This window comes from Oryctolagus cuniculus, chromosome 17 (assembly GCF_964237555.1).
Source record: "Oryctolagus cuniculus chromosome 17, mOryCun1.1, whole genome shotgun sequence".
In the NCBI taxonomy this organism is placed as follows: Eukaryota; Metazoa; Chordata; class Mammalia; order Lagomorpha; family Leporidae; genus Oryctolagus; species Oryctolagus cuniculus.
The window spans coordinates 26,781,746-26,804,556 of NC_091448.1; the positions used below are offsets into that span (position 1 = coordinate 26,781,746).

Here is a 22,811-nt window from a genome sequence, read left to right on the forward strand (position 1 = left end):
AGGTGCCACCTCCCTTAAGGTAGCTAGGTTAATGCAACAGAGGTGTTGCCAGGGCTGGATGAATGTGTCCTGAAAGTGCACAGCAAAGCAAACTCCTATTTGGCTTTATCACCTGACCATTCAGGGTCAATGGAAAAAGAAAATGCTAAAAGCAGCTAGCATTACATTACCAAACAGAAGGGAGGTACCCAGGAATTAAGGCATATTAGGATATATGACACAGAGTTTAATTAGGGAGCTGCAAAACCAAACTAAAACACAAAGCAAAACAACTTACACCCCCCACCACCACCACCACCAAGAAAACAACAAAAAACCAGTTTACTACAATGGGAAATCAAATGTCCTTTGATTTTATGAACTAAAAGAGTTTTGGTTTGCCTCATGTTCTCTATATATATTAAAACAATCTTTATTAACAAACCTATAGTTTTTCCTTGCTTACATTTTTAGGTTTTAAAGCAGACTTGAGATTTTAGTACACCATACATAAATAACTTAGGCAGAATGGATGTATTTTTATAACCAATCTTATTTTCAGGGATTTAAGAGGCAAATGATAAAACAGATTTAAGACAAACACACCATTAGTCACTCTAAGTCCTACTTACAAGGACTGAGGGGATGATCACAGAATCACAGTATCAGAAAGAGTCTTAACTACCATTTAGTCTGTGCTAAGGGTCTTTAACCTATAGTCCAAATACATTCTGGAAACAAGTTAGTGTGGATGTCTACATATACCTGGTGCTAGGGAGAGGGCATATTAGCTATAATCAGTTTTGATGAGAGCAGGGACCCTAGAGTGACTAAAAAGCCAGTTCAACCTTTCGTGAAAGGAATCATTCTGATGCCTCTAATAGCATAAAGCATTGAATTAGGTGCTAATGGACACAGCATAATGAGACAGAGATGGCCCTGTTCTTCATGGGGCTTATGGACTGTGGGGAAAGAGAGAGTAAACAAGACCTCATCAATAAAAAGGCCAAGAGAGGCCCTAACTGAAGGTTTCTCTTGGATTCAACATGTAGACTGTGATCCGAAAGCTAAGTAACAAGGGACCAAGGAGATATTGTCAGGCAGAGGACACAGCCACGTGAGGACCCTGGAATGGGAAGGAATCTGCCAGGGTGTGGGTCAGTGTGGGTGGAAGGGAGTGAGCAAGGAGAGTGGTCCAGACCGATGAGGTCTCCTGGTGGTCATCTCACCTAAGGGCAAGGATGGAAGTCAAGGTGATACCTGCACACTGGTTACTCTGCAGAGAACAGACTGGAATGCAAACAGGGAGACCAGAAAGGAAGCTCACTGTTTCCAGGGGTGAAAGGACAGTGACTTGGCCTCAGGGGATGGTGGCAGAGATAAAGAAGGAATCGATTTAAGAAGTTTTTAGAGGTAGTCTTGACAGTTCCTGGTGATAGGTTAGATATGCAAAATAAGAGGAGTAGAAATGACTCCGAGTTTCTGTCAAGAACCATGAAGAAGACTGGAACCTCTGCCTGACACTTTCACTGATATGAGTTAACTATTTCTGAGGCACCTTAGTCACTGGTTCTACCCAGCATTTTAGACCATTTAAAACACTGATAAAACACTTTGGAAGCTTACCTAACATTTTGCTTACATAAGGCTCAATGTCCACATCCTGTAGATGCTGGTAAGTGTGTGCGTGATAGAGACGCAGAGTGGAATCCAGACGAATGGACACCCACACACCATCACCCACCCACGCAAGCTGCCGCACTTGGCTCTCCTTCCTGGGGTGTGCATCAAATGATTTCTAGGAGAGATTGTCCGATCATAAAGTCTTTTGTTACACAGGAGTTCATGTTTAAAAACTATGCTAATCTGCACAACAATTTAGCAGACTGCTTATTAAATGCCAAGCCTAAATATGGTTTATTAAACATGACTGCTCATATACACAGTTCTTTTCATCCTAGAATGCAAAATAAAGAACCAGAGAATCCAAATGATGTTCGACTTCAGCACTATACAGGATGTCAATATATGAAAACAATACTGGAACATAATTCATGCTATGTAAAAGGATTTAATAGACAAATTTTGATCTCAGGATTTTGTGTTGTCTTACAGCAACACATGAAGATCCCATTTATAATTAAATGAAAAGGAACTCATATTGCTGTGTGTGTATGTATCTGGATATAAGGAGGAGAAATGAAAAATAAACATTAAATGGTTAATTTTGGGATTTATGCAGAAGGGAATGGAATTTGGAACAATGGAGAAGGAGGATTTTCACCATAAATTTTTCTTGTTTTAAGTTTTATTTTTTTTCTGAGAACTAGAATGAATTTATATATTGTGACAAAAAATTTTTGAGAAAGCAATGTCAAGACTTAGGCTTCTGTTTTTACAAATTGCCACTGCACTGTGGTTGTTCCGATTGGGACACATATGGCTGTGCTTGTAAGCACACATGATGAGGACTTGGAAACTCTCCTCTCCATCGACCCTTCTATAGTCAAACACATTCACCCAGCTTTGGGTACATACACAGACATATTTTTAAATATTCATGTGTGAATTTTTTTCCATTTTATTATCGTTAATTTTAAATTTACAAAACAAAAATTATGAGGAGGAATACTATAATGAATTTCCATATATCTCTCACCCCACTTTCCTTACTAACATTTGGTATTAGTACATTTGTTACAAATAGTGAAACACATCCACTATTTTTTAAGCCAAACTCTCAATCTCTAGTAATCAACATTCTGTGTTCAGATTGAGTTTGTTAATTTGTTTTAATTTTAATTTTAGTGCTCACAGATAATGGAGAATATGTAGTATTTGTCTTTCTGTGCCTAGCTTGCTTCACTCAACATAACGTCCTCCAGTTCCAACTATTTGGCTGCAAATGATGGGATTTCATTCTTTTTTTTATATATGTAGCTGAATAATATTTCATTGTGTATATATATATATCACATTTTCTTTCTCCATTCATTTGTTAAAGAACACCTTCATTGATTCCTTCTTTTCTCTTTAAGAAAAACCATGCCCTACCTTCATGTCAAAAGTGATAAGACAGCTAAAGTAACACAGAAAGCTAAGCCATTCATTAATGAAGTACCCTAAAACATATAGATTCTGAAAACAATTTCTAAAGACTCTGAAAATAATCATGGCCTTACAGTCTTTGGCTACTACAAATTCAATAAATACAGAAAACATAAGCTAACTTGCCTCTATCTTCATGGCCTTTGGCTGAACCACATAGATCTTGTTCCTATAGCCACACCAGACTTTGTCATGCACCACGGTCATGCAGCGGATGGAATGGTGAGGCCGTCCAAGGTCTAAGAGGTGATAGTTTGACAAGTCCCACTGTCCATCTTTAAAATAAGAAATAGATTTCAGCTAACAAATACCATCTTTTACTCAATTTCAACACAAGAAATGTCCTATTTGGCTGTATAATTAAATTTATTGATGAAGCACCCAGAGTATCATGTGTTAAGTAAACCTTTTATCTGCAGAGGCTGGGTTCTCTTATTTTACAAACTGCAAATGTGTAAGAGATCTCTAAGGTCATCTGATAAACCTGCCACTCACGTGGATTCCCTTTAAAACATGTTCTCAAAAGCAGTGATGTGGAGTGTTTGGCTTATCAGTGAAGAATCCAGTTCGGATGCCTATATCCCATACTAGAGTGCTGGGGTTCCTGACCCAGCTTTGGCTCCTGACTCCAGCTTTCTCTTGATGCAAATCATGGAAGGCAGAAGGTTAAGGCTCAGGTGGTAGGGTCTTTGCTATCCGTATAGATCTGGATTGAGTTCCTGGTTCCTTCTTTGGCCTGGTATACCCCTGGTTCTTGTGGCCATCTGGGGGAGTGAACCAGTACATGGGAGCACTCTCCTTTTTTATATTTTTAAAGGTTTATTTATTTACTTGAAAGGCAGAGTAACAGAGAGGGAGAGATCGTCCATCTGCTGGTTCACTCCAAAGCCTTGAGCCAGAAACTCCATCTGCATCTCCTATGTGGGTAGCAAGAGCCCAAGCACTCAGGCCATCTTTTGATGCTTTTCCAGGGGCATCAGCAGGAAGCTGGATTGAAAGTGGAGCAGCTGGGGCTTGAACAAGCACTCATAAACATAAAGGATGCTGGTGTGGTAGCCGGACTCACTGAACCGCAATGCCAACCTCTTTCTCCTTCTACCTCTGACTCTCTTTCTTGCCTCTCAAATAATTTTTTAAAAAAGTTATCCATTTATAATATTTTTAGAATTAGAATGGACTTTTGGAGATAATCTCTCATTCACTTGGATTTTGACATATTTTCTTGGGTAGAAGTTGGAGGCAACCCCTTGCAAACACATTAGGAATCACTGCAGACTCTATTTTGCTTGTTTCCCTTGAGCTATTTTGGTGGGAAACAATACAGGTGTCTGAAAATAGCCCAACCTTCAAGTCTGCCTCCCGGTATACAACCACCCATAGATCTGTACTTCTGTCCAGTGGAAACACAAAGAATAAATCCAGTCTTGGGGCTGGTGCTGTTGTGCCGGCACTGATGCTGGGCTCTGGTTCAAGTCCCTGCTGCTCCACTTTCGATCCAACTCTCTGCTATGGCCTGGGAGAATAGCAGAGGATGGCCCAATTGCTTTGGTCCCTGTTACCCACATGGGAGACTCAGATGAAGCTCCTGGTTCCTGGCTTCAGCCTGGCAAGGCCCCGGCTGTTGCAGCCATTTGTGGGGTGAACCAACAGATGGAAGCTCTCTCTCTCTCTCTCTCTGTCCCTCCCCCTCTCTGTGGCAGCAGCTTAACCTGCTATGCCATACACTGGCCCCCATTTTTCCACTTTTCAAAACCCCCTTGTTTATGAATGAAAGACAAATACTTCCACATTATGCTATATGAAAGCACCATAAAATGCTAAATTACTTTTTCATTATGGTAAACAACATTATCATGAGGCATTTTGTTCTGATGTCATACATTGTTAATATTCTGTTTAAACCTTCATTTGTTCTCCTATGAAGTATCACTTCTTTAAAACATAATAAGGCAATCTGCTTGAAAGTGCTTTGCAGAGCAGCAAGTTGGAGTACATATTATATATTCATAACTCACCAACTCCTCTGTGAAAGATTGCAAGGGTGCCATCAGCCAGGGCCACCAACACAATTCCTTTCACATGTCTGCAAACATGAAGAGGGATTTCAGAACTCTGCATTCCAGATCACAGAAGGGACCACACGCTCCCGACCTAGATTGGAGTCTCTGAAAGGGCCACTCTGTGATACAATGAGGAGCTTACACCAGAGCTAAATGAGCACGCTGCTCAGTTCACCGAGAATGTTCTTCCATGACAAACTGCCAACTGTTAATGACATCAACAGCATGTGTAGGATCTCAGTTGTGTCACTTTCTGGCCCAAGCTCCTTTCAGCACGGTGAACACAACAAATCTACAGACCAGAGATACACACCTTGGGAGAAACTAAAAGTCAGCTCTATGGACTTCAGGACAAACTGATTTATTTTTTTAAGACTTATTCATTTATTTGAAAGGTAGAGTGACAGAGGGGAGATGGAGACAGAGAGAGAGATAAAGAGAGAGAGAGAGACAGACAGACAGAGAGATTCTATCTCCTGGTTCACTCCCTAGCAGAAGTACTGGCTCAGGTACTGGCACTCTGATATGGGATAATAGCATTGTAAGTGGCGGCTTGACCCTGCACCACAATGTTAGCCCCAAATTGTTTGATTTTTGATGTGGCCAGAGAGTTGGGCCACCACCTGTGACATCTGCACCCCATTTGAGCACCATTTAAAAGAGACCCAGCTGTTCTACACTTCCTAACCAGTTCTCTGCTAATGAGCATGGGAAGGCAGTGGATGATGGTCCAAGTTCTTGGTACTCTGCCACCCACATAGGAGACCCAGATGGAGTTCGAGTCTCTAGTCTTCAACTGGGACCAGCCTGGGCTGTGGCAAACATTTGGAGAGTGAGCCAGCAGTTAGAAGTTATCTCTCTTTCTCTGTCCCTCCAACCCTGCCTTTCAAAAAAAAAAAAAAAACAAATAGAAAAGGACTAGCAAATGAAAGGCCTAATCAACATATTCTCAAGCTATAAATAATATTTTAAAAATATATAAATTGGCCGGTGCCATGGTTCACTTGGCTAATCCTCCGCCTGCGGCACCGGCACCCTGGGTTCTAGTCCTGGTTGGGGTGCCAGGTACTACTCCCGGTTGCTCCTCTTCCAGTCCAGCTCTCTGCTGTGGCCCGGGAGGGCAGTGGAGGATGGCCCAAGTGCTTAGGTCCCTGTACCTGCATGGGAGACTGGGAGGAAACACCCAGCTCCTGGCTTTGGATCAGCGCAGCGCCGGCCATAGCAGCCATTAGGGGAGTGAACCAATGGAAGGAAGACCTTTCTCTCTTTTTCTCTCTCACTGTCTATAACTCTACCTGTCAAAAAATAATTAATTAATTAATAGGTATTAATTAGTCTATCCCTAAAGTACTAAAGAACTCCCAGTAACAATGAAGAATCAATCTGGCAAGTCTCCTCTTCTGAAAGTTTTCTATTTTATCTTTTATTATTACAGAATTTCACTCTCACCCTACTTCTCTAGTTCTATAAAAAAGGATTTAAAACAAATAAATTTGGCCGGCGCCGCGGCTCACCAGGCTAATCCTCCACCTTGGGGCGCCGGCACACCAGGTGCTAGTCCCGTTCGGGGCGCCGGATTCTGTCCCGGTTGCCCCTCTTCCAGACCAGCTCTCTGCTGTGGCCAGGGAGTGCAGTGGAGGATGGCCCAAGTCCTTGGGCTCTGCACCCCATGGGAGACCAGGAGAAGCACCTGGCTCCTGCCATCGGATCAGCGCGGTGCGCCAGCTGCAACGCGCTGGCCGCGGCGGCCATTGGGGGGTGAACCAACGGCAAAGGAAGACCTTTCTCTCTGTCTCTCTCTCTCACTGTCCACTCTGCCTGTCAAAAAAAAAAAAAAAAAAAAAAAAAAAAATTGGACACTGATTTAGTCATGAAATGAGGATAGTTCAAAAAGGTCACAGAAAATTGAATCAAAAGATAAATTTCAGTGCAAAACCGTTTGAAGCCAGCCCATAAATGAGGTTTTGTTTTTGTTTTATAATATATATTTTCCATGAAGTTATTTAAGTGTGTTAGAATATTAGCTTTAACAGTCTTAAATTCTAGTTTATGGGGCCAGTGTTGCAGTGTATCGAGTAAAACTGCCACCTGTGATGCTGGCATCTGATGTGAGCACCAGCTTGAGACATCGCTGCTCCATTTCCCATCTAGCTCCCTGCTAATGTGCCTGGGAGAGCAGTGAAGGATGTCCCAGGTGCTTGGGTCCCTGCATGCACATAGGAACCCCAGGGGAGGCTCTGGGCTTCTGGCTTCAGCCTGGCACAGCCCTGGCTGTTGCAGACATTTGGGGAGTGAACCAGAGGATGGAAGACATTTCCCTCTCTCTTTCTGTCTCTCTCTCTATATATAACTCTGTCTTTCAAATAAATAAACTAAATAAATCTAGTTTATGCTAAAACACATAATTTTAAAAAGAAAGAATTTCAAAAATACAACTTACACAATACTGAGAATCGAATCTTTAAGTTTAATGGAATGGAGACATTTCCTCCACTGGGCTACAGATGAATGGACATACAAACTGAAAGAACAAAGCCAAGACTGGTAAGGCACAGAGAACATCCTAAGTCACTCACTGCTTGTATTTAATAATGACCGCAAAGTTCATTTGAGAGGAAACAAAGGTAGCACAAACATTTTAGGAAAAGGTCACAGCTTTGTGCAATGGTCAAAAAACTATGAGAGTAAGGCTAGGCCTATGGCAGTTATTAGGCTGCTTTAGCAAACAGAAACATGAAGGCTAAAAAGCCAGAACAAGTGTTTAATACTAGAACTTCAATTAATGGTATCACTTAGTGGTAAGTTGCTCAACACTTGGCTGAAGCCCTTTTTTGAATTATCTAATACCTCTACTGCACTGAACTTTTGAATGGCAGAGTGATTTACATCAAAAAGTGGCAAATTATGGACTGCAGGCTAAATCCACCTGCTACTTGTTTTACTATAGCCTGCAAGCTAAGAATGGTTTTTACATTTTTATATTGCTGGAAGAAAATATCAAAAGAAGAGTATTTTGTTACATGTGAGATACACACAAAATTCAAATGTCAGTGTCTACTTAATTGAAACAGTTACATTAATTTTGCTGACCATTCACTTTATAGTACTGAAGCCCTGTGGAACTCACACACTAGTATCTTTGCTTACTTTTTGAAAATGTACAGTCTGTTATTAGTGAACAAGTCATGCACTGCTAGTTATTATCCTCTGAGCTTTCAGACTGTGATTTGTTCTGGTTTTCCCAGAAACTCTACTAAAGAGTTACGTTTAGGATTGGGCCTTCCTGCAGCAAGATTCACATTAATTTATTCCCTGGTGTTTCTTGCCAACATTCTAGCCTATACACATTAATACTACTCTGTTTCTAAGCTCTTTAGCATCTTCTATTTCTGGGCCACCAAGATTTTAAAATCTCATTTAATTCTTCTAAGAATATTACATAAATTAGAGCACATTCTGTGACAAACACGTCAGAACTAACCAAGCCCAGTTTATGAGATAGCTCTAACACAATTTCAAATTTTGTTTGTACATAAACTTTGCACTAATATGCACTTGTTATTCGTATTTACCATATTTTATTTATTTTCCTACTGTTTTCAAAAGCAAAAGATTAAAGACACTCTAATATTACCAGTGTGGCACTTACCAGCCATTTTGGGCTCCAAGCCACATAGTTGGTAAAAGACTACTCATCTTCTGGGCTTCTTCTCTCACCAGATCTTGTTCATCTGGCAATACTGATATTTGGTCTTTATATGCATCTGAGTCATTACTGGGAAGGCAGGGTAACAGAAAAAATACCTAAGAATGCTTAGCAGTGGTTTTCAGAAACTGAACATTTCAACGAAAAAATTAAAATAATCAAACACTAAAATTCCAGACAAACCAAAGTAAAATGCTTAAATATTTCAACAATTATACCAGAAATATTAACAAATCAGAAGGCCCAAGGTGTAGAAAAGAGGATGAGACATGGAAGTAAAATATAGCAGTTATATGTGAGATACATGTATTATATATTAGGCTGCAATTATGGCTCTTCCTTAGGTGAATTTGAATTTTCTAGGAGTTGCTTCTGGGGAGGGAATGGGGAGATGGTTTGTTTTATAATAACACACATGCACAGAAGAAGGTAATGTAAAAGGAAATTTCTATAATAAACTGAAATATGCCTACAGTCTATCACAAAACCTTTCTTCTGGATTGTCAGGGCATGTTTAATAAAAGATATATAAATGAACTATCCAGATCCAGAACATGACTTTATTTTTAAAATAAAAAGTAAATATTAAATAGACCCTTGGCTGTTCTGTAGATTATGAAGAATATTAAACTGCACAAAGGATCCAGTTCTGAGAGACCCTCAGCTAAAGGGGGTCTAGAGAAGGCAGGAAAGAAAATCAAAGAGTTCACTAAACAGCTCTGACTAAGCAACTCTTTGAAGGAAGAAAGGCAGTGAAGATGCCACTTGGGCCGCTGCACCCCACGTCAGAGTGCCTGAGCCCATGTCCTGGCTTTGCCCCCAGTTTCAGCTTCCAGCTAATGCACATCCTGGGAGGCAGCAGGTGAAGTCTAAAGTAGTTGGCTCCCTGCCCCCCAGCATGGGGCACCTGGATGAAGTTCTGGTCTCCTGACTTTGCCATTTTTTTTTCCCCCCACAGGCAGAGTGGACAGTGAGAGAGAGAGACAGACAAAGGTCTTCCTTTTGCCGTTGGTTCACTCTCCAATGGCCGCCACAGCCGGCGCATCGCGCTGATCCGATGGCAGGAGCCAGGTGCTTCTCCTGGTCTCCCATGGGGTGCAGGGCCCAAGGACTTGGGCCATCCTTCACTGCACTCCCTGGCCACAGCAGAGAGCTGGCCTGGAATAGGGGCAACCGGGACAGAATCCGGTGCCCCGACGGGACTAGAACCCGGTGTGCCGGCGCCGCAAGGCGGAGGATTAGCCTAGTGAGCCACGGCGCCGGCCGATCTCTGTCTCTTTTAAATAAACAAATAAATAACATTTTAAAAAATATTTATTTATTTATTTATTTGAAAGTCGGAGATACACAGAGAGAGAAGGAGAGGCAGAGAGAGAGAGAGAGAGAGAGAGAGAGAGAGAGAGAGAGAGAGGTCATCCATTTTCTGATTCACTCCTCAGATGGCCATAATGGCTGGATTTGTGCCAATCTGAAGCCAGGAGCCAGGAGCTTCTTCAGGGCCTCCCACACAGGTGCAGGGGCCCAAGGACTTGGGCCATCTTCTACTGCTTTCCCAGGCCACAGCAGAGAGCCGGATCAGAAGTGGAGCAGCCAAGACTGGAATCAGCGCCAATATGGGATGCTGGCACTGCAGGCAGCAAGTTTACCTGTTACGCCACAGTGCAGCCCCAATAAATAACTTAAAAAAAAAAAAAAAAAAAAAAAAAAAAGCCTAGAGGCTGGCATGGTGATGTAACAGGTAAAGCTGCCACCTACAATGCCAGCATCCCATATGGGCATGGGTTCATGTCCCAAACACTCTTTTTCTTTTCTTTTCTTTTTTTTAAGATTTATTTATTTAATTGAGAGGCAGAGTTACAGACAGGGAGAGACAGAAAAGTCTTCCATCCATTGGTTCACTCCCCAAATGGCCACAATGGCCAGAGCTGGGCCCATCCAAAGCCAAGAGCCAGGAGATTCTTCCAGGTCTCCCACGCAGGTGCAGGGGCCCAAGCACTTGGGCCATCTTCTACTGCTTTCCCAGACCATCAATAGGGAGCTGGATTGAAAGTGGAGCAGCGTCCATATGGGATGCTGGTGGTGCAAGAGGAGGCTTAACCTATTACACCACAGAGCTGGCTCCCATTTCACTTTTGATCCAGTTTCCTGCCAATGATATGGGAAAAGCAGTGGAATATGACCCAAGTGTTTGGACTCCTGCCACTTCCATGGAAGACCTGGGTGGCAAGGATCCAACTGCTTAAGCCATTACCTGCTGCCTCCCAGGGTGTGCATCAGCAGGAAGCTGGAATCAAAAACAGATCTGGGGGGCTGGCACTGTGGCACAGTGGGTAAAGCAGCCACCTGCAGTCCCGGCATCCCATATGGACGCCAGTTTGAGTCATGGCTGCTCCACTTTCAATCCAGCTTTCTGCTATGGTCTGGGAAAGCAGTGGAAGATAGCCTTGGGCCCCTACACCCACGTGGGAAACCTGGAAGAAGCTCCTGGCTCCTGCTATCTTCAGATTGACCCAGCTCTGGTCATTGCAGCTATTTGGGGAGTGAACCAGCGGATGGAAGACCTCTCTCTCTCTTTCTCTCCCTCTCTTCCTCACTCCCTCCCTCCCTCTCTTTCTCTTTGCCTCTGCCTCTCTGTAACTCTGCCTTTCAAATAAATAAATAAATCTTAAAAAAAAAACAAACACACACACACACACACACACACACAAATCTGGGACTTGAACTCAGGCACTTCAATATGGGGTGTGTGTGACCCAAATGGCATGGTCACTGCTGGGCCAAACACTTGACCCTATTGGAAGGAGGAGAGAAAAAAATGCTGGGGGAAGACAGCCAGACACAGTGAAGGGGTGGGAATAGATGAAGACACGAAGACACAGCAGGAATAAGCAATAGCAACTTTCAGTTCACCTCTGTGATGCAATTAGTGGGAACAGTTTGGCTGTTTGAGATTATACTGGTTCTTTTTATTTGGGCACTTCACTCCATTTCCAAGGTTACTAACCCATTAGTATACCTTGACTGATATACAGGGGAGAGGTCTTCTGGGATTTGTACTCCCAAAGGATCTGTAAAAACATGCTCTGTGTACACGCCAGGCTGGGAGATGTCCATGGCATCTTCAGCTGACCCGGCATTGCCTTCTGTGGCTTCAGTTGCTTCTTCTGCTGTTGGGACACTTTCATCAACCTCAGTATTTTCTGATTCCATTTCTACAAAATAAATAGGACACGGCAAGATTCAGCTTTTCTCCTCCACTAATTTCCCCACACAAACCCCTGCTGTAGAATCCGACTCTGCCTCCTCTCTCCTCCACACTGTATCATGACCTTGCGAATTCTTGACTTTATCTAACAGTCATTACAGCATCTTTTTTCAAGCTCTTTCATCCTTGCTACTTTAGCACCTAAACCAAGTCCACACCAAACCACCTAGGTGGCCCGAGTCTGTGCAGATGGCACACAAGGTAAAATCAGGTATACCTGGTAGTTTCTCTATCACTGGAGAAGCCCCGTTGGGACTAGGGGAGATGGCAGCTCCTGCTGCACTTTCTGTGGAGCACCCCACTACCGCGATGCCCCCCAGCAGGCTGTCTGTCTCTGCCGAGCTGTTGCTTGTCATGCTCCCACAGAGAGATGCTTTGTCCACCTGACCAGCCTCGGAGAGCTCTTCTCCTGCAGGGTAGTCCGTTTCTCGTGCTCCTGAAGAACAAATTCAGCCTCCTTTTAATAGTTAAGTAAACTCCCACAAAGAGCATTCTTTTTTCCTTAAAGCAACTATAGGCTTGAAACAAGAATGTGCAGGTGAGACATACAGCTACCTGAATACACTGTCAAGATGGCAGCATTAAGCTTAAATTAATCTCCACAAAATGGGAGACTAACTTACAACACGAAAATAATACTTCTATACCAATAATCAACATTAAACGGTCAGAAATGCCATTCTTCTCTCTCTTTTAAAAAGAATTCTTTATTTATTTGAGAGTCAGAGTTACAGAGAGAGAGAGAGAGAGAGAGAGAAACGGAGGTCTTCCATTCACTGGCTCATTCCTCATAAGGCCACAACGGCCGGGGCTGGGCCAGACTTAAGCCAGGATCCACGAGCTGCCCCTGGGTGTCCCATGTGGGTGCAGGGGCCCAAGCACTCAGGCCGTTTTCCACTGTTTCCCCAGGTACCTTAGCAGGGTCTCGAATTGGTTCCCCTATGGGATGCCAGCATCACAGGTGGAGGCTTAGCCTGCCACGCCACAAATGACATTTCTGCTCAGAATGAACTGCTTAACCACAAAACATTAAAACAATCTGGGGTGGGTGCTGTGGCATAGTGGGTAAAGCTGCCAACTGCATTGCTGGCATCCCATATGGGTACTGGTTTGAGTCCGGCTGCTAAACTTCCGATCCAGCTCTATGCTATGGCCTGGGAAGGCAAGTTCTTGGGCCCCTGCAACCGCATGGGAGACCCAGAAGAAGCTCCTGGCTCCAGGCTTCGCATCGGCGCAGCTCCAGCTGTTGTGGCCATCTGGAGAGTGAACCAGTGGATGGAAGACATCTCTCTCTCTCTCTGCCTCTCCTTTTCTGTGTAATCCTGACTTTCAAATAATTAATCAATTTTTAAAGAACAAATTATATCTGATAACAAATCAGCCAAAAAAAAAAAAATCAAGAGTAATACTGGGCTTCTAGTCACTGCACTGAATAATTAATTATCCTGGGGTCAGTGCTGTGGCATAGCGAGTAAAGCAGTTGCCTGCAATGTCAGCATCCCATATGGGTGCCAGCTCGAGACCCGGCTACTCCACTTTTGATCCAGCTCTCTGCTGTGGCCTGGGACAGCAGCAGAAAATGGCCCAAGTGTGTGGGCCCCTGCACCAGCATGGGAGACCCAGAAGAAGCTCCTGGCTCCTGGCTTCAGATCAGCATGATTCCAGTCATTGCGGCCATCTGGGGAGTGAATCAGCAGATGGAAGACCTCTCCCTCTCTCTCTGCCTCTCAAATAAATCTTTAAAAAAATTAGTTATCCTAAGTACATATAGTACCTTAAAGATATTAGTGAGACTTTAATTTTTTAATGTTAGTTTATTTTTATTTTTATAAAGCTTTTATTTAATGAACACAAATTTCATAGGTACAACTTTAGGAATATAGTGGTTCTTCCCCCTATACCCGCTCTCCCACCTCCGCTCCAATCCCACCTCCTACTCCCTCTCCCATCCTATTCTTCATTAAGATTCATTTTTAATTAACTTTATATACAGAAGATCAATTCTATACTTAGTAAAGATTTCAACAGTTTGCACCACACACACACACACAACATATAAAGTACTGTTTGAGAACAAGTTTTGTAGTTAATTCTCATAGTACAACTCATTATGGACAGAGGTCCTACATGGGGAGTTAGTACACGGTAACTTTTGTTGTTAATTTAACAACTAATACTCTTATTTATGACGTCAATGACCACCCCATCCCAGGCTCTTGTCATGAGCAGCCAAGGTTATGGAAGCCTTTTGACCACAAACTGTCAGTATTTAGACAAGGCCATGAGCAAAGTGGAAGTTCTCTCCTCCCTTTAGAGAAAAGTACATTCTTCTTTGATGGCCCTTTCTTTCCACTGGGGTCTAGTGAGACTTTTAAAACCTTTGCATTTTCAAGATAAAGATAAATTTCTTCAGTTTTTTTAGAAAATTGGTTTTTACTGATATCATTAAAATTTTTAGTGTAGTTAAAATATACATAATATAAGCCGGCGCCGTGGCTCAATAGGCTAATCCTCCACCTTGCGGCGCTGGCACACCGGGTTCTAGTCCCGGTTGGGGCGCCGGATTCTGTCCCGGTTGCCCCTCTTCCAGGCCAGCTCTCTGCTATGGCCAGGGAGTGCAGTGGAGGATGGCCCAGGTGCTTGGGCCCTGCACCCCATGGGAGACCAGGAAAAGCACCTGGCTCCTGGCTCCTGCCAGGATCAGCGCGGTGCGCCGGCTGCAGCGGCGGCCATTGGAGGGTGAACCAACGGCAAAAGGAAGACCTTTCTCTCTCTGTCTCTCTCTCACTGTCCACTCTGCCTGTCAAAAAAAAAAAAAAAAAAAAAAAAAAAAAAAAACATAATATAAAATTTGCCATTTTAACCACTTTAAAGTGTGCAATTCCATGGCATTAATTACATTTATGTTATGCAGGCATCAGCACTGTTTCTAAACCTTTTCATCACTCATAGAAATTCCAACACCATTAAACAATAACTCCCTATGCTCGCCTCCCTCATCCCAACCTCTAATAACCTCTAATTCTATTTCTGTGTCTGAACTTGCCTATTCTAGATCTCTCAGATAAATGGAAGCATACCAAATTTGTCCTTTTATGTCTGGTTCATTTCATTTAGTAAATTTCTAGGGTTAACTTATGTCAAATACCATGTACCAGAAATTTTATCTACAGTCAATAATATCATACACCAAAAAATTTGTTAGCAGAGTAGAGCTCATATTAACTGTTCCTACAATAATTTTAAAAAAATGAAAAAAAGTCATTATTCTTTATGGTTGAATATGTGAATATGATTTCATTGTGTAGGTAAGTCCCAAACAAATTTTTTAAAATCATCTTTTATTTTTTATTTTATTTTATTTTATTTTTTTACAGGCAGAGTGGACAGTGAAAGAGAGAGAGACAGAGAGAAAGGTCTTCCTTTACCATTGGTTCACCCTCCAATGGTCACTGCGGCCAGGGCACCGCGCTGATCCGAAGCCGGGAGCCAGGTGCTTCTCCTGGTCTCCCATGCGGGTACAGGGCCCAAGCACTTGGGCCATCCTCCACTGCACTCCTGGGCCACAGCAGAGAGCTGGCCTGGAAGAGGGGCAACCGGGACAGAATCCGGTGCCCCGACCGGGACTAGAACCCGGTGTGCCGGCACCACAAGGTGGAGGATTAGCCTATTGAGCCACGGCACCAGCCCATCTTTTATTTTTTTAAAAGATTTATTTCATTTATTTGAAAGGCAGAATTACAGAGAGAGGAGAAGTCTTCCATCCTCTAGTTCACTCCTTAAATGACTGCAACAGCAGGAGCTGGAGCAGGCCTAACTCAGGAGCCAGGAGCTTCATCTAGATCTCCCATGTGGGTATAGGGGCCCAAGCATTTGGGCCATTCTCCACTGCCTTCCCAGGCACACCAGTAGGGAGCTGGATCAGAAGTGGAGCAGTTGGGACTTGAACCAGCACATGCATACGTAGTGCTGCATGCGGTGGGTTAACCTGCTACTCCACAGTGCTGGCCCCACAAACTAATTTTTAAAGTAGTATTTTAATATCACATAATATTTAACCCAGAACTTGATAAGACCTTTCCTTATTAATCAATTTAAAGTCCTTTGCCCCGCTTCCCAGTTATCTTGTCATATTACCACTGTTTTACTTTCTTCACAGTATTTTTCAATTATCTGAAAATATCTTGTTTATTCAATAGTTTTCAGTTTATTTTTAATATTCCCCAACTAGAACATAAACTCCATTGCACAACTACATCTCCAAAAGCCAAATTGGTTCCTGCCTAAAAGGAGATGTAGATGCTAGGAAAAGGGGCAGAGTGATAGTGACTCACTCTCACCTGGAACACTTGCAATGCACAGAACATGAGAATTGCAAACAGTGAAACTGTCTAGGATGTTGCCTGGTTGAATAGCATCAATGATGATAACTTTTGTAGCTGAATGTGTGCTGGTACAGATCCAGACTTGACTGGATAATTCTTCTTGACTCTTTAATTCCTTTTGCTGGTCCTGAAAAGGAAAGTAAGGAAAATGAATGAGTGAAATCAGATGCATGTACAATATTCAAAGCTTGTGCTCTGCATGGGAGACATAGAGGAGGCTCCTGGCTTCAGATCGGCACAGCTCCAGCCATTGCAGCCATCTGGGGAGTGAACCAGCAGATGGAAGACCTCGCTCTCTCTCTGCCTCTCTGTAACTCTGCCTTTCAAATAAATAAATAAATCTTAAAAAAAAAAAAAAAAGGCTATGCTAGTACAGTAAAAGGCAATACTACTTCAAATTTATTTCCAGATTATTTGTAAGAGTAAAAACACAACCACCCATCATTATTAATCAGCAGACTAAAAGTTAACAGTTAATTAGATCAGCAAGGTTCAGAGTGCCTGGGTTTGAGCTTCAGGCTCTGCTCCTGATCCAAACTGAATTGTACACATCTCAAGCATACACTTTAGTGTATGTAAACTACAGCCCAATGAAACTGATTGTTAAAAGGTGGTAGGAGAAAGGAAGCAAGTACAGTAATCCCAATTAGAAGCTGGAGTCAGCAGTAAATTTTGGAACAAAGAATGACACTAAGAGTCTCATAAACCAGGGGGTCAAATGTTAGTGGACAGACTTACCTTAAGCTCCTGATCTAACTTATCTAAGCTACTTTGAGATGCACTTCGCTGTTCACTGCCTTCTGTTTCCAAACCAGCAACATCCTTGTAAAACACACTCGCTCCAACAACAGAACCACCATCTCTGGTCTTCCCACCAGACAAATTGACTCCAACAGCACACCACAGCTGGGCAGATGGAAAAGGGAAAAAATGCATTAAGTCATTCTCTCTCTAGAAATATCTATAATTCTTCATGTTTTCCTAAAATAACTGCTAGTTATAAATATAGGTCTTTAATATAACCTAAAACTATAAAACGAGTAACAACCTTACCATTTAAACATTTAAACATTTTTTGGCGCTAGAAAAATAACTATCCAGAGTTCAGGAAATCTCTACTTCACAATGAACTTACCTTCATTGATGCATCTTTTTCATCTAGAGGCCTAAGATAGACAGGCACAGGTAAATTTTTCATCTTATTTTCTCCTTGACCATTGGTTACCTAATCATGGAGAGGGGAAAGGAGAAAAGATTGGTAAGCCTCATCCAAAGTGAACTTCTGACAGAGCCACTGAGACGCAGGCAAGTATTGCTGTTACATATTTACTCCCTGAAATCAATTTCAAGTTGATTTTGTCCTTTTTATTGGAAAAGATAAGCAGAAAATCAAGAGGCAATTAGAAAAAAAAAAGGACAGCTCAGAAGAGAGGTGCTACTTCACATACATGTGCTCACATGCATGCATCCTACACAAATGTATCATGTCTTTATGGTGTAGGAACATGGAGTAAACAAACTAGTTCCAAGAGACCTGAACTAAATTTTAAGCCAACAATTTGGAAGATTTTATGTTAATGTTCCTGGAAAACTTTAAACAATAGATACGTTTTTTAAAAAGGTGATCTCTGACTACTGAAACAGAACTTCTCTGATTAACACAGGGCAGGAAAGGTCTCCCCCCTTACCCCTTGCTGAGCCCTCCCCACTGCACACGCTCCAGGCACTTCCCTCAAGCACCTAGAGCTCCAGAAGATGGTCTGGAAACCACTACCCCAACCCTTCTCTAAATGTGTGCCCAGCAGGTTTGCGACACGTATTGCAATTCCTTTACGCTGAAGCACACTCCTGTTGCCCTGTGTCTCCTGCTCGACGCTTACCACGGTCCCACATTACCTGTTTGTACTTCTGAGGCAGACTCCAGCCAAAGGCCTGCACTCTGCCATCTTCCTTCTGAACATGTGCCTTCACCTGGCGGTACTGCTCTCTCTTCTGTTCTCTGCGTGAGGCCAAACTAGCTTCAGTTCTGTAAGGAAGAGAGATTGCCTTTTTTAACTGAGTGAAGGTAACAAAAGCTTTATCTAACCTCTCTTGCTGAAACAGCAAAAACAATAACCAAAAACTACTTCATTCAAACTAGTTTATTCAGGCTAAAACAGCTCTTTAAAAAGTGGTTTACTGGGGCCGGAGCTGTGGCACAGTGGGTTACCGCCCTGGCCTGAAGTGCCGGCATCCCATGTGGGCACTGGTTTGAGACCTGGCTGCTCCACTTCCGATCCGGCTCTCTGCTATGGCCTGGGAAAGCAGTGGAAGATGGCCCAAGTCCTTGGGCCCCTGCACCCATGTGGGAGACCCGGAGGAAGCTCCTGGCTCCTGGCTTCAGATTGGTACAGCTCTGGCTGTTGCAGCCAATTGGGGAGTGAACAATTGGATGGAGGACCGACCTCTCTCTCTCTCTCTCCACTCTCTGTATAACTCTGACTTTAAAATAAATAAAAAAAGTGGTTTACAGGTTAAAACAGTGCCCAGGCTGTAAGAGGTTAGGAGGCAGCCTGCTACGTTAAACTGGATCATCAGCCATCACATTTCTACCAGATTTCAGATGCTGGCCACATGAAGGGGAAAATTCTTAAGTATTCTTGGCTCCTTCTACTTTATTCATTCAACAAATATTTACTGACAGCTTTCTAATGTCAGGGAATGCACTGGAAATGACTCAATCTATAAATCAATATATCTGCCAAGGAAGACAATGTAGGTTAAATTTTAGATCCCATTAACTTGTTTCAGAAGACAAAAAACTGCAAATTGGTTTGGCAAGCTTTGGAGCTATGGGGTTAGATATATTATGAAAATGCTTCTGAAAATAATTTTCTTTCAGCTGCTTAAACCCTTGTGAGGTAACCTGCTATGTATACCATGCTTAAAAAAAAAAACTACCTATAAATCAGAATTTCAGATCCTGTGTAATGTAATCCTAACATCTTTGAAAAGGTGATTATTCCCATTTTGTAGGCAGAGAAATGGGCTCTGAGAAGCTGCTTTGCCCAAGTGGATATACCCAACAAGAAGCAGATCCAGGACAAAAACCAACTCCTTGGCTTTGACACAAAGAGAAATGTCCCAACATTTAGGATTGAAACTTATATAAGATTTTAACATTTTATTAATATTTATCAATGTTGTCACACCAATACAAATGGGGCATTAAAAATTTTCTTCCTTTCATGAAACTGAATGCAATTTTTCATAAAAAGTATTAACTACAAATAATCTAGTTAAAGGTAGCCAAATTACAGAAATAGCTTCTTTATAAGACTTACCTGAATCTTTATACATGATCTGATAAGGGACAAGAATATTCTGAACTTATAACTTATTTAGGGCAAAAACCACTAATATGAAAAATACTTACTCTTCGCTAAGGAAATCAAAGGCTTTGGACTTATCCCCAGGGAGCTGAGACAAGGTGCTGCTTCTTTTCTTGACGGAAGGAGTGACGTGAGAAGTGGGCGCATTGTACTTCAAATTCACAGGTGGTTCAGGCTTCTTAGCTGTGTTACTTGAGGAGCTGAAGAGTCGGCTGAAACTAAAGAGAAAAAAGCATGTGTGTGTACATCATACGCACTGTGAAGAACAATTTGTGATTTTTCACAAAGTTTTATGCTCAAAGAAATTCCAAAATGCTTGTATGCTGTAGTAAAAGTTAGAAACTGGCAGTGAGTTTAACAGTCACATGCTGCAGCCTGAGCAGTAGCTCACAGCCAAGCTCAGACACTGAGGGAGGAGAACCTACTGCTCAGAATGGCAGACGCCTGCTTCCCAATGAGCAATTTCCATAATGAAAGGGAGACGGTCTTGAGTATAGGGAACTTCTCCTACTGAATAAATAAAATGGTTCCTCTAGATAGCTCCTACTTGGTAACAATGGTTGTTAAAAAGCAAGGTTATGGTTGCGTGATTTGAATAAAAGTTTAGTATGCCAGTTCTAAGAACAGTCTATTATAACAACGTATTAAAACACATATTTAACAATGTTAACACGTTACATGTTTTTTTTAAATTCAATTTAAATAGCTAGTTCCATGTCTACTTTTCAAGAAAACTGACACTTCCACTAAATAGCAGATTCACCAAAAAAGGATAAGCACAGTAAACACACAGTACTTACAGCATGAAGATAATTCATTTCCAACACATACACATACCAATCAAATCTCACAAACACTAAGTTTCTCATCTTCACTTTGTAAAAATCCTTATAAACATACAGCCAATGAATGAATCAGTGACTGATTTAATGGAGATCTAGGTAATTATCAATTCCACAAATAACTGCCCTTTATTTCATTTAATTTGAAAAAGGATTTCACCAACTGCAAGCAACACGATGCAGCTTACGATAGCACATTTATTGTCCTGGAGAAAAGCCTTACCGAGTTGGCATGCTACATGTCAAAGAGAAGAAAATTCAGTTTAGCTATTTCCTTCCAATTTTAAAATATGAATAAATTACAGTAGGCACAAAATCATTTTTGAAAATAAGTTTGACTGTAATCTTTTTGTCTCAGGATGCTACCTAATGTCCTTAACTGTTTTTAGATACTCACAATTGCCAGATGCTTGACCTTTTTTTTTCCTGCATGGCTGGATTTTCTCGTGATGCCCTACATTAAAAAAACAAAGAGAAAAAAGAAAATGTTTCTGAAGAACAAAGGACTCAAGGAGTTCTTAGAATAGACAGAGTAGACTCCAATTAAATTAAGTAGTAACTCTGACCTACTATGTGTCAGTCAGTCTGCTAAAGTTAATACCACTAAGATAAATAAAATACCATTGCTCCTTCAAAGAGTTCAATCTACTGAAACTACTTGAGTTACCACCTGCTGCTTCCCAGGGTGCACATTAGCAGGAAGCTGGAATTGGGGGTGGAGTCAGAACTTCCACCCAGGCACCCCAGCATGGGATGCAGGTGTGCCAAATGTGTCTTAACTACTGCACCAAACACCTGCTCCAAAACCCTGTATTTAAATAAAGGTCTCTATCATCTGTACTCCGGATTCTCATAAAATAGCATATAACTTCACTGTACAATGGATCTGAAACTCACCCATCACTGAAACAATGACTAGCAAAGAGAAGTGGATAAAATGGGTTGCAAAGAATTCAACACTATTTCATAGTACAATAAGGCATTCTAAATTTATTTACTAAGGTGCTAAGAATTCTGTCATCACAGAGCCCACCTTTTAATTTTCTAAAAAAAGACTGATTTTGAGACATCTTTTAATTCAATGAACAAGTTAAAAGTAAGCAACTGGGGGCCAGCGCTGTGGTGTAGGGGGTGAAGCCGCCACCTGCCGTGCTGGCATCCCACATGGGCGCCGGTTTGGGTCCCGGCTACTCCACTTCTGATCCCGCTTTCTGCTATGGCTTGGGAGAGCAGTGGGGGATGGCCCTAGTCCTTGGTCCCCTGCATCCATGTGGGAGACACGGAAGAAGCTCCTGGCTCCTGGCGTTGGATCAGCACAGCTCTGGCTGTTGCGTCCAGTTGAGGAGTGAACTGGTGGATGGAGGACCTTGCTTCTCTCTCTCTCTCTGCCTCTCCTTCTAATTCTTTCAAATAAATAAATAAATAATTTTTTTAAAAGAAGTAAGGAACTGTTTCCCTTTACTTGCTGACTACCACCTGGCTGCTACAGTTATAAACAGCAATGACGCGGCTGGTGCTGTGGCTTAGTAGGTTAGGCTTCTGCCTGCAACACCACATCCCATGTGAGCAACAATTTGAATCCTGGCTGCTCCAATTCTGATCTAGCTCCCTGCTAATGACTTAGGAAAGCAGTGGAAGATGGCCCAAGTGCTTGGGCCCCTGCACCTATGTGGGAGACCCGGAGGAAGCTCCTAGCTCCTGGCTTTGGATTAGCGCAGCTCCGGCCATTGCAGACATCTCCAGCTGTTGCAGCAATCTGGGGAGTGAAAAGGCAGATGGAAGACCTCTCTTTCTCCATCTGTAGTTGTGACTCTCAAATAAATAAATAAATCTTTTTTTAAAGAGATCCAAATCAATAAAACCAGAGATGAAAATGGAAATATAACAACAGATACTACAGAAATAAAAAGAATCATCAGGAATTACTAGCAAGAGCTGTATTCCAACAAATTGGGAAACCTAGAAAAAAATGGACAGATTCCTGGACACATACAATCTATCAAAATTGAGTCATGAAGACACAGAAAACCTAAACAGACCAATAACCACGATGGAGACTGAATCAGTGATAAGAAAAACCCAGGACCAGATAGTT

General features: G+C 42.2%; 1 protein-coding gene across 19 annotated transcripts in view; it reads right to left on the reverse strand.

Moving 5' to 3' along the window:
• SPAG9 (sperm associated antigen 9) overlaps positions 1–22,811 on the reverse strand; it is a 167,139-nt gene that overhangs the window by 14,086 nt on the left and 130,242 nt on the right. For 11 of the 19 annotated variants that reach the window (XM_051824849.2, XM_051824852.2, XM_051824851.2 and 8 more), the window contains 13 exons: positions 21,114–21,170; positions 19,919–20,092; positions 18,400–18,529; positions 17,639–17,728; positions 17,242–17,409; positions 16,459–16,630; positions 12,336–12,554; positions 11,858–12,065; positions 8,797–8,922; positions 7,588–7,668; positions 5,103–5,170; positions 3,214–3,362; positions 1,606–1,777 (listed from right to left, as the gene is read on the reverse strand). In XM_051824849.2, the coding sequence (XP_051680809.1) occupies positions 1,606–1,777; positions 3,214–3,362; positions 5,103–5,170; positions 7,588–7,668; positions 8,797–8,922; positions 11,858–12,065; positions 12,336–12,554; positions 16,459–16,630; positions 17,242–17,409; positions 17,639–17,728; positions 18,400–18,529; positions 19,919–20,092; positions 21,114–21,170 (1,814 nt within the window). The remainder of the gene's footprint in view (positions 1–1,605; positions 1,778–3,213; positions 3,363–5,102; positions 5,171–7,587; positions 7,669–8,796; positions 8,923–11,857; positions 12,066–12,335; positions 12,555–16,458; positions 16,631–17,241; positions 17,410–17,638; positions 17,729–18,399; positions 18,530–19,918; positions 20,093–21,113; positions 21,171–22,811) is intronic. The other 8 variants (XM_051824854.2, XM_051824853.2, XM_051824850.2 and 5 more) reach the window with 1 other exon arrangement.